At 48.6% G+C, this 26,939-nt stretch overlaps 5 protein-coding genes across 5 annotated transcripts; 2 read left to right on the forward strand and 3 right to left on the reverse strand.

Moving 5' to 3' along the window:
* The first annotated feature begins 1,856 nt into the window (after positions 1-1,856).
* On the forward strand, positions 1,857-4,032 carry ASPWEDRAFT_40255 (putative cell wall anchored protein). Its single transcript, XM_040835280.1, has 5 exons — positions 1,857-2,034; positions 2,087-2,188; positions 2,244-2,863; positions 2,930-3,402; positions 3,452-4,032. Exons 1-5 carry the CDS (start codon positions 1,932-1,934, stop codon positions 3,900-3,902), a joined length of 1,749 nt encoding a protein of 582 aa, XP_040688780.1. The 5' UTR covers positions 1,857-1,931; the 3' UTR covers positions 3,903-4,032.
* A 1,811-nt stretch (positions 4,033-5,843) lies between these two features.
* On the reverse strand, positions 5,844-8,021 carry ASPWEDRAFT_110349 (stress-regulated transcription factor RPN4; the record flags this gene model as incomplete). The annotated part of the gene is made up of 1 exon (XM_040828165.1): positions 5,844-8,021. One exon carries the CDS (start codon positions 8,019-8,021, stop codon positions 5,844-5,846), a length of 2,178 nt encoding a protein of 725 aa, XP_040688781.1.
* A 5,422-nt stretch (positions 8,022-13,443) lies between these two features.
* ASPWEDRAFT_171934 (putative integral membrane protein Pth11-like) lies at positions 13,444-14,805 on the reverse strand (the record flags this gene model as incomplete). Its single annotated transcript, XM_040830864.1, has 6 exons — positions 13,444-13,930; positions 13,985-14,358; positions 14,408-14,475; positions 14,524-14,560; positions 14,612-14,631; positions 14,679-14,805. 6 exons carry the CDS (start codon positions 14,803-14,805, stop codon positions 13,444-13,446), a joined length of 1,113 nt encoding a protein of 370 aa, XP_040688782.1.
* A 4,437-nt stretch (positions 14,806-19,242) lies between these two features.
* Positions 19,243-20,626, forward strand: ASPWEDRAFT_40266 (uncharacterized protein). Its single transcript, XM_040835281.1, has 2 exons — positions 19,243-19,642; positions 19,717-20,626. Exons 1-2 carry the CDS (start codon positions 19,467-19,469, stop codon positions 20,618-20,620), a joined length of 1,080 nt encoding a protein of 359 aa, XP_040688783.1. The 5' UTR covers positions 19,243-19,466; the 3' UTR covers positions 20,621-20,626.
* A 421-nt stretch (positions 20,627-21,047) lies between these two features.
* ASPWEDRAFT_40267 (pentafunctional protein ARO1) lies at positions 21,048-26,417 on the reverse strand. The gene is made up of 4 exons (XM_040835282.1): positions 26,285-26,417; positions 21,355-26,223; positions 21,249-21,293; positions 21,048-21,183 (listed from the first exon to the last, which is right to left on the reverse strand). Exons 2-4 carry the CDS (start codon positions 26,023-26,025, stop codon positions 21,163-21,165), a joined length of 4,737 nt encoding a protein of 1,578 aa, XP_040688784.1. The 5' UTR covers positions 26,026-26,223; positions 26,285-26,417; the 3' UTR covers positions 21,048-21,162.
* Between the last annotated feature and the right edge of the window lie 522 nt (positions 26,418-26,939).

The following is a 26,939-nucleotide window of genomic DNA, read 5'->3' on the forward strand; positions in this document are numbered from 1 at the left end:
TCTGTTTATGAGAATAAATTTTACAAAATCCCAGCAGTGCAGCGGAAATCAGCATCGTAAGCAAACCAGCTCCAATAGCTTGACCTAGTTGGACTTCCCCTTTCGGGGGTTCAACTCGGCGACTTGGCGATCTCGCGATAAGGGATAAGGATACAGGGTACATCGACTACGATTAACGCAAACCATGCAATAATAAACAGAGAATAGCATTGAAACCTATGGCAGATAAAGATACGCAGTCAGTGTTCATATCTGATTCAACTGCCCTCGATGGGCTGAAATCACGAGACTATGTCATCGCCAAGACATGAGGACGTTGCTTGTCCTCGAGGGACGAACACCCCCCAGTATCCAAGAAATTGTCTGATTCTCCTCTACAACCGGCTTCTCATCGTGGAAATAGAGAGGATTAACGGGAAACAGTGGTCAAGTAAGTACACCGAAAATCGAGTGCGATTTACAACCCCAGACCCTGCCTAACGGCCTGCTACAGAACCAGGCACCAACACCAGCAAAACATCGATGCCGGACACAGAGATATGAACAGAAAAACCAAACACAAGCTCACAAAATAACGGACGCTAGATACATGAGAAACGACAGCTGCGAAAAGCAGCAGCAACCTGCAATCCAATACCCGAAGACCAGGACGGTCTAACTATACCATGGTGAAAAGTCTAGCCGTTGTGACTTGCCTGAACCCATAAACAAGACGGCCACCGGTATATAACGGATAAGCGAGCTTCTCAACATCACGAGCCGATGAGATCGACCGGGAGTGAGGCTGAAGTCTGGACCTGAAGTCCTGGACCCAATACATCCTCCGAACCATCTCTCGATGAAAAGCAGATCGAACTATCGTCATCGTACATACGACCAGCAAGGGCAATACAGTCCCAAATACTACCCACTAGAGCCTATCATCGAGCGTCCAAGACTGAGATTGCTCGTTAGACTAGGTTATTTCTCCCCACGACGCTAGCCTGCAAACATGGGAGAGGAACTTTCCCATACCAAGAGACCACATCCAAATGGATATGTCCACATGAATCGGATATTACCGGTGCTTTGATGCAGAATCTGATCTGAATTTGTGTCTTTAAATTGCACCATACCGACACCGTTTTTCTGAGCTCAATGCAAGGGCACTCGCCCCTTCATTCGCATGTCTGATGTCAGTTGTCGAGCTCATGATCTTGGAGCTTTAGATCAACTGCTGCATCTACAGTAGCTTGTATCCTGGTGCGAAAAAGAAGTCCATCTCTCAACTTCCCAGAGATGAAAATTAGGACTGACTGTTCTGAAAGTGCAATACCTTTTCCAGCCCCGGCCTTCATTCCTCGACTGTCAATCATTACCGTGTACCGCTGAAGATCGTCGCCATGAGCACATCTCATTGCACGACCTCCTACCCTGGCGTTTGTGTTTCGAATAAGTTGCATGGCCGTCGACCACATAGTGAAGAGCACGGGATCTTCGCTTGCCCAAGACAGTGCGATCGACAGAATCGAGACTCGCCTTTCACATTGCGCAGGTTGATTCTAACCACAACATCCCAAGCGTGATGATAAAACTGCTGGATTCGGTTTCTTCTACGGCTTAGCTTCACACAAGCTCACATGCTACTGGCAAATTGATCTCGTGTTCCTGAAGGGAGCCTATGGCAGGGCACCTCAGATATTGTGGACCATACCACACTAACCATTAATAGGAAATGGAGTGCGAGACCTAAAACTTATCGACACATGTGGTTGGCTGATCGGACAGTCCCTGGCCTGTGGATGCTGGAATAGTATCTGGATCCACTCGTGGGCCCCTATGCCAATGCTTATTTTGCTATTATACTGGAGGGTTCCCGTCGACCGGATTGCACCCAAGCTTTGTTGATTACACCAGACAGAGCTGAGTTTTCATCTTCCTGGTATGCAAAGATGATCACTCTGCTCATCGCATTACTTTTTGTCGCCGCTTCTAAGGCGGCGACCTCTGGCATCGATCCGATCGATAACTATTGCTGGAGATTATACCATCAATGTTCGCTTAAGATTCTCCTGTACTCAGCCCGGTCGCATGCTAACAGCTTCAGCTACGATGAAAAATGGCAGTCTTTACATCGACGGAGGAATCGAGGTCTTTACAGACAAGAACAGCAATGGGAATCCTTCGTCTGCTCCGACTCTTGGGTATAGTATGCGCTATCTATTCGCACAAATATCATTCACCTTGATGCTCACCGACAATAGACACCTATCTGATGGAGGTCGACATGAAATCTTCCTGGAATTGGCAGAAGAATATTTCAATCAACGCCATAAACAAGACCGCCAACCCCAGCACCGGAACCGATCCTCCTTTGGTCGTCCGCGGAGCTCTTTACTCGGGAGCTTCGACCGACAGCAGCATCTACCTCTACGGTGGAACCAATTCCTACCTGAACACTAGCTTCCCGGGCTTCCAGAAACCGACATCGTCACAATATGCGCTGTGGTCGTGCGACACCGATGGCGATTCCTGGAACCAATATGATGTGACACTCAATGCACCTTATCGGCCTGCAGGGGGAGCATATGCCGAAGCACCGGATCAAGGGCTCGCTTTTTGGCTCAACGGGTATATCGACAATGGGACATCGAATGGATTGGAGGGTCAGAGTGGACTTCTTCGCTATCTGGATGGGTTGATCGTGATCGATACAAACAAGCAGACGGCGAAAAATGTTTCCACCTCGTCTATGGATAACTTCCCACGGGCAAAGGGGGGTATGGCATATATTTCGGGTGTTGGATCGAAAGGAATTTTGGTTGCGATTGGTGGAGTCACCAAGCCCACGAGTGACGGCAGCTCCTCGAATCAAGGGACATATGTGTGTATTAGGTCAAGTTTCTGAGAGGTTTTCGTTGGCCACCAGCTAACCGTGTCGTGAAATTAGGTATCCTTCAACGAAATCGACTTCCTCGATGTTGCATCCCTCGATAACGGAGACGAGAACGGCTCTTGGTACAAGCAGAAAGCGAGTGGTGATATACCCGACGGACGGATCGACTTTTGCTTAGTGACGGCATCTGCGAAGGATAACTCGAGTCATAATATCTACATGTACGGTGGCCAGGCTACAAACAAGGTCTACGATCAAATCTACGTGTTGTCCATTCCGTCTTTCACATGGACGAGGATTTACGAGGGAGAATCTCCACGATACGGACACACCTGCCATCTGGTGGCTAATAGGCAGATGCTGACTGTCGGTGGAAGCTCGACGGATGCTCTCACAGCAGCTTGTGACTGGGAGACTAAAGGTGTTGCGGTGTATGATATTTCCTCGTTGACATGGGGCAGCACATACGATGCGTCAGCTTCGGCGTACGAGGTCCCGTCTCTGGTCTATGATACTGTCGGTGGAGAGTAAGTCTTATTGAATGGCCCATTTTGAATGCGGATTGACCATCCACAGTGCAAACGGAAACGCAAGCATGATGACACCATCGAATGGATTCAGCACCACTCCAATCGCCAATTTCTTCCAAGCCACAAACAACAGCAGCAGCAGCAGCAACACCACAAGCAGCACACCGTCAAAGAAAAGCGGGATCAGCGGAGGAGCGATCGCAGGCGCAGTAGTTGGCTCCGTGGCCGGTGCTGCTCTGATCGTGGCTTTGATATTATTCATCATAAATCGCAGAAGAAAACAAGCCGCTACCAGCTACCAGCAGGCAGCCGAGAACAAGGGCTTCGATAGCAGCCCAACTGGGGCAACATGGCGAAATTGGGATGGACAGATGATCGAACTACCATCAGGGCAGTCGAAGCCACCGGCTCAATTGCCCGACAGTATAATTCCGCACGAGATGGAAGCGAATGAGGCTCCATCTGAGCTGCACAGCAGAAGTCGAGCTGAGATGTGAATGACTGACTTGACACGATGCGAATTCCTGTTACGATAATACTAGGATAATATGATATCCCGTTGCCTAAGACCATAGCCATTCTCCATGTAACTATTGTCATCAGATCATCAATACTAAAACACCAGCCACACCCACAGCCTAGAGTAAAGCATAAACAATCATCATAAACTAAAACAAACCTACCCCACAACCCGCAACAGCATCAGCTGAAGAAACAACCCGAATTATGGATACCTTTCATAGCGTAGGCCGCAGACCCATAAACACGAAAAAACAGCCAGAAACAGCCATGACCAGCCACATAAATACAGCCACATGTCCAATCCACAATCCACAATACCCATAAAAGTCCTACAGCCCATACGGACATAACCTAATCTAGGTCCCTGCCTACTACCTGCCTCAGCTAAATAAATCCACTCTAGCTAATCTAGCTACAGACTCAGCTCAATCCAAAATACACAATACATACTCCACTCCATCATTGGCCCATGCTGCGTTGGATTCACTGTTGACTGATTTCTGCATTTCTTCCCCCACGATGCCCAATGAATCCATATGAAGTGGAGATGGACTGATGTCATGATCTACATTGCATTTTTATTACAATTGTACTGTATTACGGGGTCTTGAAGTTACGGCGTGGGGCTTGTATTGGATGGATTGGATGTGGATGTGGGGCGGACTGGGCTGGTATACATACTGCACTTTTGCAGTTTACAGCGAACATGTTGAGGAGTGGATAGGTTTACGAGTAATAAGTACCGCTGTAGTGGGTGTGTTTATGATAGTTTTATTAAATTAAGCCACAGTATAAACACTGGTACATGTAATAATCACAGTATATTCCATACTGGACAGAAAGCAGATGATCAATTGGCCAATCAAACTGCATCGAGCCAGCCACACGATCATCGTGCTTCTGCTTTTGACTGTTTCGTATGTCGTCGACTCACTAATGATGCTTGTGGATGCTGTCTCCATCTGTTTCAAACAGCTATGAATCTACCCCTGCTGCTGATTTTCCCGTGCTGTATCCACTTTCTGGAATTATTCCAGTCTGAAACTGATGGCTGATGGGTCTACTACTGCAATGAGGATACGATGAGGAAGAAGTCTGATGATGATCATCTGTTTTGTATTTTGTACAATCCATAATATACAACAATAACTGTACGAATGTCTCAATCTGTACACCACCAACCCAATGCAAATCCCAGGAGCACATGCAAAGACATCATAACGTAGCACTCGTACACGATAATAATATAGTACAACCATAAGAAAAAGAGTCGTAACACAACATGCTTGGAACCAAATTAGCCCAGCTGCAGGATCAGTCTGCCCTGTCTTTAAAAACATCCCATACGCAAGTAAAAATAATAGCTTCTTTTGATGCAAAAGTGTTTTGAAAAACCCAAAAACCCAAAAAATCAGAAATCTAAAAACCACGCAATGCCAAGGAATCCCCTCAAGCAGAGAAAGAAAAACGAGAATTAAAAGAATGCTTGCTTCCGAAGATAAAAAACAAAAGAAAAAAAAATGATGCGTCATTAAGATGTTCTAAAGAGGAAGGAAAGAGGTGGAGGCGTAGAGGGTCTCCATGCATCGACGCAACGACTGATCGTGTCGATGGATACGTCAGGGCAACTCGCAATGATGTCATACCCATATTTCAGGCCTCAAGGCCCCGAGGCCCTTAGCCCCGAAACGGAAACTGGGCCCGCCGATCCGGCCCCGTTAGCGAGTCCTTTCCGGATTGGGAATAGTCCATGACGTAGAAGGCTGGTGCTCGTCATCTTGAGTCATGGTGAAGAACTGCAGGCGGTGGAGCTCGCAGGAAAGAGGGCGCTCGACCAGTTCATCCTATTCGTCGCTCTGCGGGAGGATGCGGTCATGCTAGGAAATGAACAGATGGTGTCTACTCCATCATCCGCTTCACTCCCTGCCTCTCCGCCTTTGCTTGCCGGGCCAGTCGACTTCGGGGTGGACCACTCGCATGTGTCGAGTTAATGCATCGTTCCGCGAGAAGGTCTTCTCTTCTGTGCACAGGTGGCAGCGCACCTTCTGCTTACGGGCATTGTGGATGGTGTCCTCGTGCCGTGTCAGATCGTAGGGTCGCGAAAAGACCGAGTTGCATGGCTTGCCAGTAGATGGGTTGATCCGCTCGCACTTGTGGGGACCGGCCTGAGAGTTGCGCGATGTAGGTTCACGCCCAACCAGGTGACCCCCTGGAGTGGTCTGACGGTGGGCCTCACGCTTGTGCTTCTGTAGCTTGGTCGGGGTCTCAAACCGTTGGGTGCAGCCGTGATACGTACATGTGTAGGTACCACTGTCCGAAGAGGTATCGGTCGGTCGCGTAATCTCCTGCTTGATCGGAACCCGCTGCGCTTGCTGCGGCGAAGTGATCTCTGTACTAGGAAGAACTTCGCTGCCAGTGGATTCCAGGGTAGGAAGCGAGGCAGGGAACTCGGGTGTGTGCTGCAAGAAGTTGTTCTGCTGCTGTTGAGACGATGACCGTCTGTCTTGGGGTTGCTGCGCAATTTGATACTGCTGTGGCAAACCGTGAGTAGCGTATTGAGCAGGGAACGACTCCATCGTAGTAAAGTTCTGAGCAGTTCGGAAGGAAGAGGAACTCTCGCGTCGTAGTCCCAGTGTGTCGCCCAAGTTGAAATCGGCCTGGTTCGATGGGAACAATGGTGGCATAGCAGCATCCTCGCCCTCATTGAAATCCAACAGTGCGTCCTTGGGAGACATGGTCTTTGGCTCAACCTGGCCCATGCTCATGCTGGTGGTCTGAGACATAGGCACGCTGGTAGCCATCTGGGGCTGCGGCATGTTGCCAAACTCGCCCGCAAGAGGCGAATTCTGTCTGAAGGGTGAATGGGCCCGGTTGATGGGCACTGCGGGAGACTGTGATCGTGCAGACATGTGGCCTTGGTTAGCAGCCTGGAGTCGGTCTGCGAAGACGTTGCGGTATGGTGTCAACATGTTCTGAGCGGCAGGTTGTTGCTTGGAGACCTGAGGCGTAGACATGATGGCGGGGTTGTAGAGTTCATCTTGGTAGATATCTGAGATAGTGCGGTTCAGCTTGGGAATGCCCATCATGTTGTTTCCGGCTTGATTGCCATATTCTGAGAACGCATCGATATGTAAGTATTTATCCATCCAGTTTTCTACGTCGGGAACTCGGTTCTCACCATTGGCCATCGCCCTGGACGCATCATCGAGCTCGTCAAAGCTTGTCTGAGGAGTCACAGGCGAGTTGTGGCTGACAGTCGAAACTGAAGGAGCCAAAGAGTAGTCACTGTGCTGGTGCTGGTGGTGCTGGTGATGCTGCTTCTGCTGTTCCATCACTGCCCGTCTCATAGCTAGCTCTGCATGAGCGTTGCTACCATCATGCGAAGACGGGTCGTAGTTCTGAAAGGGAGTGGCCAACAGCGAATTTTGCACGGGAGTCTGCACAGGCGTAGGCAGCGGCTTGGAAACGTTGGAGCTGTTGGATCTTCGGTGCGAGTTGGCAGAGCGACTCGATGAGCTAGGCGAAGACCGCTTCTGGGAGTCCTGGAGCTGCGATACCCGCTGGAAACCGTTCTGAACGGGGGCAGGGCCGAGCAACTGCAAGTTGCCTTCCCAGTGACTGTTTGCGACGGGCTGTTGTTGCGCCAACATCGGGGTGTTGTCAATCAAATATTGCTGAGAATATTGAGGAAGATACGGTTGCGAAGACGGTGGCGACGCAGGCTGCTGAAGGTGGATGGAGGGGTTGTAGGAGGATGCGGGTGTCATCGAAGGAGCCTCGAGAGAAGTGTGGCCGTCAAAGACGGCGGGATATTCGGACGCGACGGCAGTGGTCGGAGGGTAGGCGATGGAAGAGGAAGGCGAGGAGAAGGTGGGAGAAGAGGGCGTGGAAGAGGGCGGAGAGAACTGGAAGTCCTGGTGGTGGTGGTAGTGGAAAGGCGAGTCGAGTCTCGGCTGGGGTTGCTGGTTGAAGCACGAGACCTCGTAGGAGAACTCGGGGAGGAAGTGGTCGTCTTGTATGCGAACGGTGTCCTGGAACGGAACAGAAGTTGGTTCGGTGATGAGACCCTTACGTACAGTAGGGTACATGAGCATAGTGTTGCTTTCCAGGTGGGTATGATGATTTGCCACCGGAGAGGCTCGAGAGTTTAAATAATAGGATGGCACCAGAGGCCCCAAAGAGTCCCGACGGAGCAAGATTTCCTGATCAGAGAGTCAAAGTGGCATATGGCGGTGCGAAGGTGGTGCGAAGCGCTGGAAGAGTCTGGAAACGTCGGGCAGACAAGAGGACCCGATCCGGGGAATCCGTACAAATTAAAGTTGGTAAGAACCTTTGGAACAGAAGGTCAGCCTGGGAATCGACTCCCAATAAAGGACTCGGACCAGAGAGAGGCGTGGGATGGGTCGAGGGTGGATTAGGATCCGGAGTGGTGACTCTTACAACTTGTAGTCAGAGTGAGGGGATGAGGTAAGAAGTGGGAGAAGATAAAATAGAGGAATAATCGAAAGAAGGAAGGATTAACAATTGAGAAGGATAAGATTTGGAATCAGAGATGATCGGAGGAGTAATAAAGAATGATCTCTGAGGTTGATGATTAGAATAGTATTACAAAAGGGAGAAGCAAGATGGAGGGAGAGGCAGAGGCCTGGTCTTTTATTATGAGTGAGGTATGACGTCCATCCGCTAGGAATGGTATGAGATGTACCAGCCAGTCGTAAAGTGCGGTATCGCCGATGCGATGGAATTACCGCTAGTACGGCAGTCCACGGCTGATACGTTACAAATACCTTTCTTTTTTTATTTTTCCTTTTTCTGTTTTATTTTTTTGTTTTTTTACTTTCCACTAGTCCAGCCGATCGACAGCGTCCGGGGTTGATTGGTTTCCCTCCATCGCTGTCAGTCCACCTTCCGGCCGGCACCGAAGGTCCGTGTGCAGGGAGGGAACAGCGACCGAGTCTGCCATTTGGAGCGAAGAGCATCAGCCACAAATGCGCTGTCCTCGCTGCCGTCTCCAGTGCCTTCCTGTGGCTTCTTGCTTGTTCTGCGATCAGCCACGATCTCCTGCCCCGACCGCGTTGGCTGCATACTCACTAACAGTCGGCCGATCCGATTCTGCTGCTGCTTTGCTGATGCTTACTGTGCCGATTACCCAGGAGTAGATCAGATTGTCTATTTTTATTTCTCATAGTTTCATCAACGGTTTGATTATCTAATTTAGTGATATTGATTAGTATGGATTAGTATTGATATGATATGAGATGATATCGATCTAGTGATATTGTATTTTATTTTTATTATTATCACAACGGTAGAGACAATTCCAGTTTCCAGGTCTGCTCAATTTAGTCGCAAATGTGGGGCTGCTGAATTTTTTTTGGAACGCTTCCCGCCAATAAGAGCCAGACATTGTCCAGGGCTAAGCCACAACCCTCTTCAGGAAGCACAGCAGCGAAGATCAGATCTGCCCCCCGATCGGCAACTCGGCTCAGCTTTGTCAACCATACTGATAATATCTGGGCTGCCATTTAGAGTATCCCGTGTGAAATATGGAGTAGATGTCCACTATGGAGTACTACATGCTGATAACTACATGCCTATGTAGATTATGAGTTGTACAAGCCACAGCATCCAGCATAACCAATCATGCGCCACAGATATGTGGCTAGTGTACTACTCCATGGGTATTCCCAACAAATTATTCCCGTCCCCAGACGGAGTTGGCCGTGAATCTGTCATGATGATAGCATTTACTGCATACACTGCATCCTGCATACGGCATCTTTCCAGCAAGGACTACAGTATTCCGTGACCATCAAGGATTTTACGGACAAGTTCCTCTTGTTCCTCCGTAGTTTGTACACCGTTAGGCGCTAGGGCGGAGAAGGCTCGGAGTTAGTCTCAGCCAAGCAAAGCTGCTGCCTCGGCTTTTTATCGCATGTCCTTTGTATGCACCCGACGGAACGAATCACCGAGAATTGGCCTGAATGATTCAAAAGCAAAAAAAAAAAAAAAAAAAAAAAACAAACCTGCTTCGGCCGGTTGTAGCCGTATTGATCGTATAGGATATCTCGAATCGACCATGTGCATTAGTTGGATTAGAATGTGTATGATCAGCTGATGCGAAAGGATTCTTGGTCGGAAGACGGACTCTTCATGGCCGATTGATTGACTCATCCATTACTTTTTTCCAAGAGGCCTTGTCTATAGCCTAATGCTAATGGTTTGTAATATACCTGGTCACATGAATAAGGAAATGTTGGGATGAAGCAGGAATTACGAGTCCTGTCAATATTTCGCCTGCCAGTAATCGATAGGATGCCAGACAGACCATGTCTCAGATATACACATGGGGCTTTAATCTTTACGTCAAGCTACCTGTCATAGCAGCCGCCCACGAGGGCCACGCAAGATCCAGCAAGTGAGTATGTAAGTACCATATCGACGTTAGCTGAGATGGTGGCGAGATCTCAGGGATTCGTCCAATCAAGACATACGGATTAACGAAGCTGAAATACCAGGCTGCTCCATATTGATTTGATACGATCAGAGTTCACAGCTAGCTTCGACCCAGCCTCGCAGCAACTTTAACAAGGTTGAGACCCGCTCAACCGGGCAATCTGAGTCCGAGTTTGACCCTCTGTGGAGGTATGACTGTGAATCTGGGGAATCACTATCTGATTTTTGGGGTTTGATTTGGTGTCTGCCTGATTATTTCCAACGATTCAGTTTTATTAATCACCTGGGTAGGAGTCATAGTTTACTACGGACATATGGCACGGCATCTGGCACGGCATCTGGCAGACGGACATATGGAGTTTAGGCTCATAATCATTGGCCCGTCAAACCCGGCAGTCTGGCAAAAGCGTTTTCCAGGTCAGCACCTAATCGTGCGACACGGGATTTTCATTCCCAGAGCGAAAAATAAAAACACATGGCAGAAGCAGACACACAGACACCCAGTATGCACCGAAGCAGAATTTTTCTTTCTACTCTCCTTCCAACATCCCTGATAGTCGCCGTGATTGGGCAGCAGCTGCAAGGCTAGCACAGCCACAAATGCCTAATTGCTGCGTGCGGGTGGGTCTGCTCCGGGTGTATTACAAATACACATGCAGTACCGTAATGCAAGGCGGTAAGTTTACGCTAGGGTGGAGCGCTACTGCACGGAAAACCTTAGCCTCGGAGTTTCCGGTTCGACGGCCCTTCTGGAAGCTTTCTAATTTTGGCCCCTGCGTTGGTGAACGGGCCAATCGGGGTCTGGGAGAGCCTGAGGCTTGCAGTGATCCCTGTTGAGGATGTTTTGGCTATTCTTGAATGGGAAGTTTTTCGTCCTCACCATTGTAGACTCGTGCAGATGAAAATTTTTCCTAGATCGATGATCGTGATCATCGGGGTGGTGAGGATGGAATGATTGGGGGTCGTTGACGGAGTGCGACCGTCAGTCAGCTCTCTCTGCTCTCCTCAGCAGCCTCAGCTAGGCATTGATATACGGCAAGTGGATATACTTCTGTACTGATAGATGTACATACAGCCTATAGATGACTCGAATATCTCAATACACATACATACGGAATACAACCTGGAACTTCTCCGGACACCCACCTGTCAACAGTCAACCGCATAGGCCATATGCAGATCTCGGCAACACGGAACCACCCAGCTCAGTCCAACAGTCAACACGGACAGAATCACACAATCGTAGATCCAAGTAAGACATACAGAGTAGACTAGACACTAGACAGACTATACTAGTTCACAGTGTCAATGTCATGACTCGACTCGGCAGATAGAGTCACATCAAGCCGTGCTCCGTCCTCCGTACTCCGGAGTCACCTGCCAACATCTGACATTCTCTGTCTGCATTGATAGTGCCAATCCCAAGAAACCGACGGCTGTTTCCTCCGCAGTCTCCGAATATCGTCCGATTGACTGACTACTGACTTAGTATGTATCACATGGATGATCAAACTGGGTGATGTCCTTTCCGTGCTACCGCCTACTCTGTACTGTGTGTACTGGTCCACATTCTTTTCCATTCTATTCTACTGCCTACTAACTTGACTAGTATATTCTAATTGAATCATGTGAATGAATCGTAGTCACCTGCTAGTCTACACCAATATCAGAATACCACCTCAACACAGTATACTAACTAGTATACAAGTCAAGCACAGCCCATCGGTCTCGGTCCAGACCCCCATCGGCCCGTCTAGACCGGGATTTGGCCACGAAATGCCGAGATCTCAACAAACTTCAGATATTTCAGATTTCACAACAGGAGATATGCACGGAATGCTGCATGTAGTATAGCGAAATATTATCTGCCTTGTTTTTTTTATTATCTGCCTACTTTTCTTGTCTTTCTGTCTGTTTGTTAAATGCTAGTAGTTATGTCAAGTGAAACATGTCTTGTGCGTCAGCCCGGCTATTTTTAGCCAAACAAGACAAGACATTGTTAAGTCGAGTCGACTGCCAACGTACGTACCAACTGACGAATGTCTTGACGAGGACGTAGTGATACGTGGATAGTTTTGTATTGAATTGAATGGAATAAAATGAAATTGAAAATATTGGTATGATACAGTGCCTAGCCCTATTCTAGCTGTACTGTTTATTGTATACAACTCTAGAGTCGCAGAGTAGGTTAGGTGTAAAAAGTATGTAGACTAGTCTATCCCAGTGGTATGATGGTGACAGATGATAGAAATGTGGTCTTATTTTTTAGAATGAGGTGAGGCTAATGTAATCAATGGGGCCATACTACACTACCTATACTGGAATTCAGATAGAAAGATACTTCTAAAGTCAGATTAGAATAGACCCAATTAATTTAACATCGTCGATCAACCCCAAATCCCTTAATCTACTCGGCTGATATTAATTAGAGTAAGGTAGTAGCTTATGTCAGACTGACCAGATGATAAGATGAGAAGTATAAAAACAATCTATGAACTAAATATGGGCGATGATGACTACACGCTTATCCGAGTCATCAATTCATATATCCACAAGGGTCCAGTAAGCATTGGCTGATAGAAGGGTTTATACTAAGCCTACGAAATGAACAGATGGTCTGTGATAAAACCACAATACAGAAGCGTTTTTGATTGTATTGATCTAGGAAGACCGAAAGATAGATAAGATATATATAGTACACCACTGATTTAGCAGTGGACGGGTTGGAATTGGTGCCGTGGTGGAATCGAAGTTATGAACATGATAGGAGAATGGAAAGGAAAAGATATAAGTGAAGGCAGTCATTGAATTGAAGAATAGTGATGCCAATAGCCAAAGGTAGGGTATATAATGTATGTGTAGTGTAAAGAAAAGGGTATAAAGTCATAAGCAATCGCCCCCAATCGGTTATTATGGCCGTAGTTTAGATGAAATAGGATGGTGGCTAGCCACGATAGTTGAACAAAAGAAAGTGACAGTCTGACGTCCAGCGCTTTACTGTCGACCAGATGACTAGCCCCATTAGCCATACCCAGCTGTATATATACCAGGCAAACATACCTAATGACGCCGCTCAGGCGAAGTCGAAATGTCATAATCCTGAACCTCCACATTCGTCGAGATCTGCGTCTGGGTAAGAATCTTGCCCTCGGGGATAATAATCCTCTCCTCGCTCGAATTGTCCCCCCCAAACCCAGTATTGATCTGTGTTCCCATCACACCCTCGGGATCGTCGTCTTTCCCGCGCAGAGTCTGCAGGGTAACCGAGTTCTGGTCGCGGACTTTCGAGAAGCCCGAGCCGTAGTATCGCTTCGGGTCGGTGTTGCCGGACCAGGGGCCGTATTTGCGTCCGCTCGAGTATTCGCCCACGAGATGGGGGAGGAAGCGCGATGCGATGGCTTTGAAGGAGGGGATGGAGGCGGCGAAGATGCCGACGTTGGTCTCGATGACGGACCAGTACATGGCGCCGCTGATCGCGTAGGTGGAATCGGAGGATGAGAGCATCGCGGGGATATAGGTGATTCGGATGATGGACGAGACACAGGCGCTGTGTGAGTTAGTAGGTAGGTCGTAGATTGTAGGTTTCTGTTGAATGACTCACAATAGACCCAGACAGAGAATGAAGGCCAGCGCAATTTTTTGTTTCCGCGGGATTTGAAGCTTGAGAATGACTCTGATCGGGAGAGTGTAGGTGAGCAGATCAGTGAAGATGTTGAGCGCCGCGTTGGCCAGATAGAAGACGTTGATGTTGATGCATTTGCTCTCTGGCGTCGCACCGGTCCATGCGTCGTGGATGGGCGAGCACTGAAAGGCGGCAGTCAAGACGAACGAGACGGCCTGGACGGTGATGACGCCCATCATGACATACGACATCCGGGTCAGAGTGCGATCTCCCAGTCGCATGTAGAAACAGAGCACCGAGGTCTTGACGAATCCGAGACAGGCCAGGTAGAACATGGAACTGAGCCAGACAGCCTGAGGGGTTAGTTTGCGAGATGAGTATGAGGATGAGCAGGTATCATACAAAAGCATAAGTGATGAGGAGATTTGGGTCGGCGTCGTCGATATGTTTTCCTAGGCCATTCTTGACGGCTTCAACTGTCAGTGTTGGTGTTGAGTGGAAGAGGGAGGGAAACTCACCAACAAGAGTCGCAGCAATAAACGCCCACGAGAAGAGCTGTTCTGTTAGTCAGAGCTGGCAGTGAATGGAGATGAAGATGAAGCTTACACAAGCACCGATAATCAAATCTGAATGAATTAGTTAAAGATGCCAACTCTGCAATCGAAACACTTACAGTCATCCAGACCCATCTTTCCCAGCACATAAATGCGCGCAAAGAGTCGAAGACAAATCACAATAAAGGTGAGAACGGCAAAGGCGATGGCAATGCCCGAGACCACGGGGCCCTGCGAACTGGCCATGGTGAAGCTTTTATCCTCCTCTTTAGATTTCTTATCGTTTGATTCTTGGATGGTGAGCCCAATTCACATCGCCCACGCAGAGAGAAAAATCAGGGAAAAGAAAGAAAATAACAGGCTCTCCTTGGACAAAACTCGAACTAAAAAGAAAAGAAAAAAGAAGCAAAGAAACAAAGGAAGAAAGGAAAAAGATCTGTGGCTGCTTTAGATCCACCAGGAAGACTCCGCTTGGATGCAGAGCTGAGGCTGTAGTAGGGGTGGTACTCGATACATCTCCTACGGCGATCCACTCGGGCAAAGAAAAAAAAAAGTGATAGACAAGAAAGGTAATTTGACTATCGGTACCGTACTTCTGATTGCATTCATTCTTTTCTGTTTCTTCTACTTCCTCTCTGTAAATACTATTACTTGATGATAGACCATGTTCAGACTGTACGCCGTATCCACAATACGCATCAACTCCATCGATTCTCCGAGATAGACGGGGCAAACGTTTCTCTGCAGACCCGGAAACAAGGAAGAAGAATAAGTGCTGCTATTATTCTTCTCATTCACAGTCCCTGTCGCCTCCTGCAACCAGAAACGGCTGGTGGTTTGGGGCTAATTAAAGTCCGCCGGGGATTTTTTCCTGGTGTTGATCATTTCCTGTTGAATTGGATCCAACGGGGATGAAAATAGCTCGATAGGAGGGTATTCGGAGTATCATGCGAATGTGACTTGCGAGTGTCCACGAGTGCCTGAATCGATTATTAATTACTCCGGAGAAGATGTTGTAAACATTATCCCACGACATCGGCATTCAGTAAAAAAAAAAAAAAAAAACACCACAATAACCAACCAGAATTAACATAAAATTCGGCAATTGCAGATTGAGCCAGTTCGCCATCGACACGAATCGTGACTTGGACCATGGATGAATCGATCGTCTGAGATGAGGCACCGGTGGAGTTGCTGGAGTTGCTGGAGTCGCTGTGCGAGGCTAAAGAAATGGCCCTCTCTGGCTCATTTTCTGGCCATATGCCAATAATAATAACAATTCCAAAGGTCTCAAGGCGAGTTTGGATGCCAATGCCTCATTTAGGAATTCACTCCGCGAGGCCAAGATCAGTCTATCTGGATATCATCACTACTAGAATTCACTAGTTTTCCGGTCCCTCGGGTTCGTACTTTCTTTCCAAATGTCTTGGATGTGTCTGAACTGCCAGTCGCAGATACGACAAATTGTGAGCTCGAGAAATTGTTGATTATGGCCCTGAATTGGTCATGCGAGCAATAGCTCACATGTTCGTACTTTCAGCCCTCAAAAGAACAGCTCCACCGTTAACCATGGATTCATATCGTTCCTCTCGGCTTGCACCGCCCTGAACTCAATCACGGAGTTGGTTCTTCCTGCCTATGAACGAGTTCGCTCATCGGATACATCATCTCATCAAGTTGAGGGGCTTTGCAAAATTTGTCATGTGGAAGTGTAGGAGATGATTTCGACATACAAAGTTATGACGTGTAGTGTCATAGCGTACGGAGTTGAGATACTTGGTGAATGTTTATTTACCCTACAGAGGACATCCAAGAACTTCGAATTCGGGGTATCTTGAAACCGGTCTCGAGATAATCTTGCAGAGGATTAGTTCTGAACAAACTCGCACACTACTGTGTCTTCCCGTCATATCACTAAGTCGAAAGTCGTAGACAAACGCAGAATGCAAAATGCCAAGCTTCGCTGCTGAAAGCTAACAGCACATAGCAATGGGGCGGAGAGACCAGGGGAAACATTCTCTGTTTCAGTTCAAACGAAAACCTTCTCTTTTCAGCAAATGAATTGACCATGGATGGCAGGTGGCTTTCACGGATCGGAAATCAAAGCGGAGGGCCATTGCCGGAAATCTCCAAGGGTGGAGTAGAGATTTTCACTATTCGTCGTTTCAAGTCGGACTGATCGAGGAGGAGAAAAAACTAAGGAGGCTAGACGAGAAAAGTACCATGTTTAATTTTATTGCTGTCAAAATCGTTCAAGAGGCGCCACAAAACTTTTGCTAGCGTCTACATGGCCGTAGCCTTGCAAGGTATTCGCAATGGCTGAGGTGTCAGTGAAAATGAGAAGCCAGTTTCTTTTTCCAAGAGGAAAAGGGGAACTATAAAGCCCTCCGCAGAATAATGTTATTGTCGTGCAGACCCCTGCAAGAAATAAAAATTGCTGGCTTTGTCCAGACTTAAGAATCCCAGTCGTTGACATGGATTATGAACTGGCTTATTTCACGTGGTGACTTCATCTCCAGAGTCGTTGAAGCTCTGAGCATTTTCTGACAAAGCTACCTCGGTCAACGATGACAGCTGCTGATAATAGGAGACAGCGAGGCACTGACCATTTTAATATAATCGCAACAAAAGTACCTTTCTGTACGGTCGCACTCGAAGACCAAGGAAAACATCCATCCCCGAATGTCACCGAATCACCTGGCGCAGCACGCCAGTCGTTTTTGAGTCATGCATGGTCTTGGATCCCCCGGCTTTACTTCCTGTTGGCGAAATTATTTTAGATTCGTGTTTAGGCCGCTTGTCACCGGCCTAGGGCTAGGGCGGACGTTTTAGTTCGTTGTCGTCTTAACGGACGTTGAGTCGTTGACAGTCCAAGACTGATTGACACGATCAGCCTGCGACTCCATCTCTAGACCTCATTGCTAATCATGCCTCCATCAATTAATGTTGGCGTGAGTATGGGGTATCAATAGAAACAATCCTTTGCCGATCATGCGAAAGCTGGTCGAAATAAGGCTGGACCTTGAAATGGCACGTTGTCGCGAATTCTCAATAATGCACTATTATCCTACCGGCCAATAACCACCCGGATGAATTCACCTTTCTTCCGTTCGAAGTGGATCAGATTATCGGAATCATCAGGCGAATATCCACCAGCCAGACTGTTGCTGGCACTGTGTATGTGCGCAGAAATGGACATTGGACAGCAGTTCGTAGAAGTGGACGGCTGGGGAATGGTCTTGGTTGTCAATGGAGACTGAGAGCCCCTAAGGCCTAAAGGCTCAGCTCTCAACGTCCGTTCCCCGTTCCCCGTTATCCGTCATCCGTCATCTCCCTTGACTTGTGAAACACCCCTGACAAGGTTTAGATTTAGCTTGCGGGATGTTCAAGAATCAAGAGGACTGCAGTGGAGTATTCGTATGCCCTCAAAGTTGGCACCGCGGCACCAGACAGCCTGCTAATAGGAGAAGGCAACTGCAAGATCAATGATAGTGTGTATACTAGTTTAACCAGAAAGTTAGTTAGCACATGACAGCTGAAATGACAGCGGAGAAACCGTTGATTGTCACCTGTCAGGACTTTCTCTCTCACAGTGTCGTCTGATTGCCAACAATCCCATTAAACATAAAACAACAATGCTCATATGACCATTATACTCTGTAAGCATGGGCCAATGTCTATAGATGATAATCAAGCCGAAAAACGAGTCATGGAGCAAGTGGTGACCGTTGAAACGTGACTTCATCGCGGGAGTGGAGAAGAAAGAGGGAGACGGAGAGGAGATGATTTCTACTCCTGCTTCTGTTGGTCCACCTCGACACTCTCGACCCTCCCAGACTCCATCTCCAATCACCACGACGCCAATTCTATGGGGAAAAGAACAACGAACTGCGCCAATGCCATTGTGCATTCGGCTATGAGAAAGGGAATTGATCAGCCGTGTTGCCTGGTAATGCTGAATGATACCCCTCCCCTCCTCAAAAGCACCAGTACCGGCGTTCCTCCCCACTCTCTCACATCCTGCGACTTGATATGACAGACAGACTAACACTCCTGTCCGTCAAACTAGATGATCTTTACCCCCTGGAGCAATCTGATTATTTCAAGAGCTACTGTGCTATTGGCTTGAACGTGTGAGGTCTCACAAGTGCCGTTCCGGAATGAGACCGTTCGCCCGAGGCTTCCCACAGTGACCGTATGAGCCCTCAATCTCCTGAGTAGTGACAAGTTTCCAGCCATTGACCTTTGCTTGCTGCTTGCTAGAGCCTCGACTTAAGGTATAGAAATTGGTAATATATGCGGCTAAGGGGTTAGAAGAGGACAACAGACGAGTTGATCCATTCCGGACCCAGTCGTCGCCATCATGTCCGTCTCTAGAGATATTATTTCTTATTATTTCTTATAATCCCTGACCATCCTGGTCTGCCCCTCGAAATGTTTTGCTCAATCTTTCCTGGGCTGATCACTTTCCGTTGACACCATGGGTTTTGGAGAAAATCTTCTGTCCCAGGTCACGGTGACCTCTGCCATCCTCGGATTTGTTGCATATCTTGCACTCAAATTCGTCTACCAGATTGTATACTACCATTTCTTCCACCCTTTGGCTATCTTCCCTGGTCCTTTCTGGGGAGGAGTTACCAGACTCTGGATTACATGGCACAATCTGCGTGGGACGGAGGTGCCTGTAGTTCATGAACTGACTAAGAAATATGGTATGAAGAGTAGAAGGTCTATAGAGTCTTCTCATCGCTAATTCTGGTGCAAATATAGGCCCTGTTGTGCGCATCACTCCTACACTGCTGCTGGTCAGCGACTCTAAAAAGCTTCCAGAGATCTACCACCGGAATGCCGACAAGACCAGCCATTACATTACTGGAAGTTTTGGAGAGACAGAGAGTCTGTTTAATATGAGATCGCACAAGACCCATGCGACTTTCAGAAAGCACATTGCAGGCCCGTACAGCTTTTCCAACATGAAGAAAACGGAGCCAATGATAGACGCTCAAATCAAAGGCTGGCTCTCCAAGATTGACGAAAAGTTTGCCCAGTCCAGCACCCCATTTGACTTCGCATGGTGGACAGTGTAAGTTCCATACGAACGGCCCTAATTTTCCGTTAGAAGGCATCGGATGGTCTGACAAGGCAACCCAACAACAGATTCTTGGTATACGACGTTATAAGCGAAATCGGTTTCGGCGCCCCATTTGGATTTATCGACCAAGGCAAAGATGTCGGTGGTCTTATCGAAGGTTTCCACGATGGTCTTCCTGCTTTTGGTCTCCTCGCCCGTCTACACCCTTTCACTAGTTGGATAAAGACAACATTCATGAAGAAATACCTGGTTGCGACTCCGGCTGACGATTCTGGAATCGGTGTTTTGATGCGTTTCCGTGACAAGCTGATCGGCCAGCGTCTGAATGACATCAAAGAAAACAAGAAAATTCCAGTCGATCTCCTTCAAACCTTCCTCGAAGCTCGCACAGAAGACGGAAAGCCCCTGGATATGGAATACATTCAGGCAGAGGTCCTGCTCGTCTTGCTCGCTGGCGCCGATACTACAGGAACTGCCTTCCAAGCCCTCACCCAGTACCTGATGACGCACCCAGCGGCCTACAAACGCATGATGGAAGAGATTGACGTCGCAGACCGCAACAATCTCCTATCCGAAATTCCTCAGTACAGTGAGGTCCTCGAGCACCTCCCCTTCTACACCTCTTGCGTGAAAGAAGCCATGCGTCTCTGCCCGTCTGCTCCCAATATATTCCCGCGCTATGTCTCTGAGCCCGGCCTCGACCTGTACGGGAAATTTGCGCCTCCGGGAACTGAGATCACATGCAACCCATACATCGTACACCGTGACATTGATCTGTATGGTGACGACGCTGAAGAGTTTCGTCCCGAGCGCTGGCTGGATCCAGAGCAGGCGAAGCTGTACACCAAATACAACTTCAACTTTGGATATGGATCCCGCGGCTGTCTGGGCAAGGATATCGCGATGATGGAATTATACAAGGGACCACTCCAGGTATGTTTTAGCCAAGAATGCGACAGAGATAGATGAGGGCTCAGACTGACCTTGCCTCTAGTTCTTCCGTTCCTACAAACCTGTGGTTCCCAACGACAAGCCCGCTGCTAAGTTCAACATCAAAGGTGGTATTGGTTATTGGACAGATTTGTGGTTGACGCTCACCAAGCGGTCTTGAAAAGTCAGCTGTGCACTAGTGGATTCTTGCATATATTCTTTTTATAGCCTGCTTTACATAATAAATTGTACATACATACAGAATGCAGACGGATCAGCATTGCACGAGCTCCTTATAGATTAGTGCTGAGTATTAACCGACAAAAGGCTTTAATTTATATCTACGAAGAACGGTTTATTGGCCATGATAAATCAATCATAATAAGAATATATCTACTCCGTAGAGTTGTAAAGACAAAATGGCAAATAAACAAGAGAAAATAAACCATGCCCGAAACATGCCGAGAAAAAATTGGGTTGCTTTTAGATCCATCCGAAATCACTTTTTTCTAAGGAAAGTTGAAAAATGAAAAATCCCGAAAAGTAAACAAATCCCGATGGGATGGATGTAAGGGGGTTTATTAAGCGCCGAAAACAATTTCCTAAAAAAGATAAACAATTAGCATTTCATATTAATTTCCTTGAAGAAATAATCGATAGAACATACCCTTGCATCACTGTACAATGGAGAGATGTCATTCCAGTATTTGAACTGCATTTAAACATTAGCAATCATATTTCGATCAGCCTGTATAGCCTCAGTAGAAACTCACCTGGTACACTCCCTGGCCGACCAATGTCTCCAATCCGGGGATGGTGTGCCATCCGCGGTCCGAAACCAACTGCATCAACGCTGTCACGGCAGGCTTGTAGGCCATCTCCAGCAGTACTCGTGGTGCTTTCGTTTCAGCCTTAAGAACGTCTCCGTCGGCTTCCTGCGCTTGCTGTACAATATGGCAGAGGGTTTCACGCAAGCTGGGGTCGATCGGTCGGTCGGCAGGAATGGTTCCAATGGCAACAACAGGGATTTTCTCCAACTTCTCCTGACCCTGCACAATCTGAATATTGTAGTTGGTGGGGAACGTCGAGGTCATGCCCTGGAGCTTGGCCGCGTCTCGTCCAACAACGTAGATCGGGGAGAATCCCATGTTGTGGAGAGCATAGATGGCTGCTCGAGCGGTTCCACCACCACCAATGACGAGGGCGCTGGACTCACCGTTGGAGCCATAGACACCTGCATTGCGAAGGGACAAGACCATGCCTTGCCAGTCGGTGTTGTAGCCGACCAAGCGATGAGGCTTGCCCTTGCCAGCATCCACGGGGACAATGGTGTTGACAGCACCGATGATCTCAGCCTCCTGTGCGACTTCATCCAAGAATGGCATGATGTCCAGCTTCAGGGGGATGGTGACTGATGCACCACCGAAATCAAGGGAGCGGATAAATTCCTTGGCGTCTTGGGCATTGGTGGTCTCCAATCGGGTGTACTCATGAGGCAAACCCGTCTGAGCGAAAAGGGTATTATGAAGGATCGGAGAACGCGATGCTGAGATGGGCGAACCAAAGATGGCGAACTTCTTGGCCTTGATCTCTCCCATCAGGGACAGACCCTTGCGGATTTCTGTCGCAGAGAGTTGACCTGGGGCGGCCTTGAAAGGAAGACTGGGGTGGGAAACAGGAGTCATGAAGCCATTCAGGATACGGCTAAGTTGGCCGTTATCACCCATGTTGATGGCAATTAATGGGACGTCATGAGCTTCCTGCGCCCAGCTCTTGAACTTGCGCAGAGAAGTGTTGTCATCGAGGTTCTTTGCGACACCCACAAGTTTAATCACATCACCGTACTCGAGTGCTCTGTTGTAGAACTTGATCCAAGACATGTTTTCCCACGAAAGCTCTCCCTTAGGGTCGTGGTGGGACGCGATGATCTTCGAGTGGCCCTTCATTTCCGTGACAGTGCGGAGCAATTCGTCAGGGAAGGCAATTTCGAGATCGACAAATTCGCAACCAGACCTGAATGCTAGTGCGTACAACTGCTTTGCGGCATCGTGGGCGTCATCGGGGAAACGGCCGCCCTGGCCCTGGGTTCGGATGGTAAAGATCAAGGGAAGGCTGGTTTGGCTGCGGAGGAAAGACATTTGTTCAGACACGTAATCAGCAGAAGGGATATCACCGTCAGAAGCGGGATCCTTCAGAAGGTCAACTCGCAACTCCACGGCGTCGGATCCTACACAGACAGCCTTCAAAATATCGGCTGAGGGACGGAGATCAGGCAGAGTCAAAGAAACAAAGAAAGAATGTTCCTTTTTCTTCATGGCACTAAGATGATCGGACTTTCCGGTGACAGTGTGCAGGAAGCGAGTAAAGTCTTCCGACACAAGAGCAAGTTGGCTTGAACCCTGGCTGTAGTACTGAATGTTACTACATTCTTGGAACCAAGGCTTACGGCGCAGCCACACGCCCATCATGTCTTCAACATAGGCTGGGCGAGTCTTGTCGATTGACAGGAAGTCCATAACCTCCTTGATATTACGGACAATGAGCAGAACGTTTCCTTTGGTCTTATGGTAGTTGATAAGCATCTGCCTGGCTTCGGGGATCTCAACGATACCTCCACCGCAAGCGAAAACGCATCCAGTTGGGCGCTCCTTCATCATACGGCTCAAAATGGTAAGTTCAGCATCCCTGAAGCCTTGCCATCCGCTCTTCTTGATGAGTTCAGGAATAGTCATACCCACGGTATTCTCAAGCTCGGTGTCAAGATCAGTGAATGGGCGGTCTAATGTCCGTGCAACCCACTTTCCAGTAGTGGTCTTGCCAGCTCCACGCATTCCAATGATGAAGATCGAAGCGCTCGCTTTGTCAGGGCGAGTAAGAGCTGAAGCCTCGTCTTCCTTGAGTTCTTGTCCCTCGAGCTTCACAGCGAACAGCTGCTTAAGGGTGTCCCACCAGCCCGGCCAGGTCTTACCAACGCATTCTCTTTCCAAAATAAGAGTTGGCTCAGGCGCCACGAGGGACAAAACACTGAAGCTGAAAGCAACACGGTGGTCATCATAACAAAAGATACCACCGGATGGCTGTCGTAGGTTAGAGCGGTCGATACCATCAACCTCAAGGCCGTCATCATGCTCCCGGCAGACGACACCGAACTTAGCCAGCTCGTCCTTCATGGCCTTGATTCGGTTGCACTCCTTCACACGCTGGTTTGCAATTCCGTAAATGCGAGTTGTGTGGTTTTCTTCCTTGCCTCGGGCAACAGCCGCGAGAACAGACGCAGTAAGGAAGGCATCAGTCATGGGCTCCATGTCCACGTTAGGCAGCGGTTGCAAATTGCCACCGGAGGGGCCAGTCACCGTGGTTGAGGTATCGGTCTGCTCCACAGTGCAGCCCATAGGTCGCAAGACATCAACAGCAAAGCGAGCATCACCCTGCAAGGATTTGGATCCGATGTTGGGGACGGTGCAGGTTGTACCGGTGATTGCGGCAATTGCCAAAGGATAAGTTGCAGAACTAGCATCACTCTCAATGACATATTCGGCAGGGTTTACGTATTGGCCTTGGGGAATGTGGTAAGTGTGCTCTTCGGTGGTAGACTTTTGCACGTCAATTCCGAAGGATCTCATCATTGCCGTCGTCATGTCGATATAAGGTTGGGAGATGGGCTTGCCACCAACGAGCTTCAGAGTCACTGGCTCCTTGGCATAAGGAGCGCACATGAGCAAAGATGAGACATACTGAGAAGACACCTTAGCGGCGAGGTTGATTCTTCCTCCAGAAAATCCACCAGAAGCAGCGATCTTCAGAGGAAGACTGCCGCTCTTCTCGACATATTCAACATCCGCACCGTTGGCCTTGAGAGCGTCCACGAGGTCACCAATTGGTCTCTGCTTCATGCGGTTGTTACCAGTGAGAACACTCGAGTCAACGCTGCTTGGAGTGGCGAGGGTTGCGACAGTGGTCAGGAATCGGGAGGCAGTACCGGCGTTGCCAAGGTAGAGGGGACTGGGGTGTGCTTGGAGGTTTCCTCCCTTGCCGTTCACCACAAGAACCTCACCCTCTTCCTCCCAAGAGAAAGTGGCGGCACCCAATCGCTCCAGGGCGTTGAGCATGACCTCGGTATCATCAGAGTGCAAAAGGTTCTTGATACGGCAAGTGCCTGAGCCGAGAGCAGCAAGAACAAGTGCTCTGTTGGAAATACTCTTTGATCCCGGTGGTGCACATGTGACATTGAGTGACTTTGCGACGCCGGGAGACACTTCGACGCTGGGTGCAAGCACAACGCGAATGTCCTCATTTGGAACCACGCTGGCTTTCTTTTCATAGGTGCGACCAATAGCCGACAAAAGAACAACCTTCTTCTTGGGGCCGTCGTTCTTCTTGTCCAGGGCCATGTAAAACATGAGTTGGTCGACAGAGCAGTGCTTGCCAGCGGTCAGTCGTCTAATCTGCTGATCCTTCAGAGAGGTTGGTAGTCCATAGGCTGTGAGACATTTGACAACTCGAGCAACAGCGGATCCCTTGAAAACGCCAAGGTGCCTGGCAAGCTCGGCCTCCTTAACCATACCGATTGCGACACACTCTCCGTGAAGAATCTGGGGGGTCAGGATTGCCTCGATGGCATGGCCAATCGAGTGGCCCCAGTTCAGAAGGTTTCGGAGACCACCCTCGCGCTCATCCTCCGAAACAACATAGGCCTTGTGACGTGCAGATGCCAATATTCTTGCCTTCAGGATATTTTGAATTTCGTCGAATCGACCCTTTCCGGAGGGGGGTTGGCTGCGAGCTGCGCTCATGATCAGCTCAGCATTGTCTTCCAAAGCTGCGAATTCCTCTTCGCTAGAGATAGCTGCAGTCTTGATGACCTCCGCCATGCCGTTGATAAATTCTCTCACTGGGAGCGTTTCCAAGAATTCCAGATCAATGTAGATCCGCGACGGCTGCCAGATTGCACCGATCAGGTTCTTTCCCAATGGTGTGTCAATGGCGGTCTTTCCTCCAATAGAGGAGTCAACCATGGCCAGAAGAGTTGTAGGAACCTGCACAAAGCGGACACCACGCATGTAGGTCGCAGCGACGAATCCTGTCAAGTCTCCAATAACACCCCCACCTAACGCAATTATCACTGTATCTCTGCCGCATGGCGGGCTCTGACTCAACATCCAATCCTCGATATCGGCCTTAGTCTGTCTCGATTTCGAAACTTCTCCCGGGGGCGCATTGTAGACAAGAAGGCGGGGCGAGGGGGAAACGGTAGCAGCGGCAGCTTCAAAGGTTTGTTGGAAACCGGGGGTATAGATGGAACCGATGTTGGTATCGGTAATGAGGACGTAGGTCGTCGAGGGGCAGTCATTGATCAGGTCCTTGGCGACATAGTTTCGCCAGATTCCGAAATCAGCCACTATGCTGTCCTGACCTAGGATGCGAATCCTGGTGGGTTCGCTCATTGTGGGCGATGTGCTCGAAAAGAACGCGAGACTTCGCGATTGGGGATAGGAGTTAGAGAGAAACCTTCAATTCGGAAATAATTGTCTCTTTTTCAGTTCATTCTGTGGATAGAAAGATCCCAAGGATTTCCTCCAACCGTGGTTTTTTTTCACTCCGACGAGGGTGGAAATCGCACACCGAGAAGTCAAAGGATTAATCTGCAGATGCGGGGCTCAGCGGGAGGCCTAGAAATGTATACGACTGCAGAAGGAGACTGACCTGATCAAAGAAGAGGGGGGCTCTCTGATCAATGAAGATGGAGAAGATAATAATGATTGATAATGCCTCGCCCGTGATGCGATTACAATGATATACCCCCAGGAATGCCAGTCAGCTTAGCAGTCAGCAAAAGAGTGACTCAGTCGCAAAAATTCCCGCTCGCCGTTCCTCCGATGTCGTCGGCACTTGGCGATACCGGTGGGGGGCACGTGCCTATTACCGTTACACAGTGGATGGACTATGGAAGACTATTGAAAGGCATCGCCAGCTATTCAAGGAGATGGCGTTTGCAAGAGATGGGATAAACATAGATTTTCATGGTATATTCAACAAGAAACTTGATGATGAGCATAACAAGTTGTCCTGTGCATATAGGATCTGTTTCTAAAGTATCACATTGTACAACCTTTGAACGCCATTCCATTCCATCCCAGTCGTGCTACTGCCATTCATCAAAGCCAATCAATGTGAATGACATCAATATAAGGTACATACGTCGAAGATGAGATCAGTAGCGGCCATATCCTCCACCGCCACCACCACGTGAAGAATAGTTGTCCCGATTCCGTCCTTGATAGCCTCCACCACCGCGATATCCACCGCCTCTATATCCGTTGGAGTCATAGCCCGACTGTCTTCCGTTGTATTGATTAGG

Source organism: Aspergillus wentii (assembly GCF_001890725.1).
Source record: "Aspergillus wentii DTO 134E9 unplaced genomic scaffold ASPWEscaffold_4, whole genome shotgun sequence".
NCBI classification, from domain to species: Eukaryota; Fungi; Ascomycota; class Eurotiomycetes; order Eurotiales; family Aspergillaceae; genus Aspergillus; species Aspergillus wentii.

Bases quoted from the DNA above. Each gene is read 5' to 3' on its own strand.
- ASPWEDRAFT_40267 (XM_040835282.1), bottom strand. From the start codon at position 26,025: ATGAGCGAACCCACCAGGATTCGCATCCTAGGTCAGGACAGCATAGTG. The intron at 21,294-21,354 runs GTGAGTTTCTAC...GTTTAAATGCAG, and splicing joins TCGGCCAGGGAGTGTACCAG to TTCAAATACTGGAATGACAT. The intron at 21,184-21,248 runs GTATGTTCTATC...TATCTTTTTTAG, and splicing joins CATTGTACAGTGATGCAAGG to GAAATTGTTTTCGGCGCTTA.
- ASPWEDRAFT_40266 (XM_040835281.1), top strand. From the start codon at position 19,467: ATGAGATCGCACAAGACCCATGCGACTTTCAGAAAGCACATTGCAGGC. The intron at 19,643-19,716 runs GTAAGTTCCATA...ACCCAACAACAG, and splicing joins GACTTCGCATGGTGGACAGT to ATTCTTGGTATACGACGTTA.
- ASPWEDRAFT_40255 (XM_040835280.1), top strand. From the start codon at position 1,932: ATGATCACTCTGCTCATCGCATTACTTTTTGTCGCCGCTTCTAAGGCG. The intron at 2,189-2,243 runs GTATGCGCTATC...CACCGACAATAG, and splicing joins TGCTCCGACTCTTGGGTATA to ACACCTATCTGATGGAGGTC. The intron at 3,403-3,451 runs GTAAGTCTTATT...GACCATCCACAG, and splicing joins TATGATACTGTCGGTGGAGA to TGCAAACGGAAACGCAAGCA.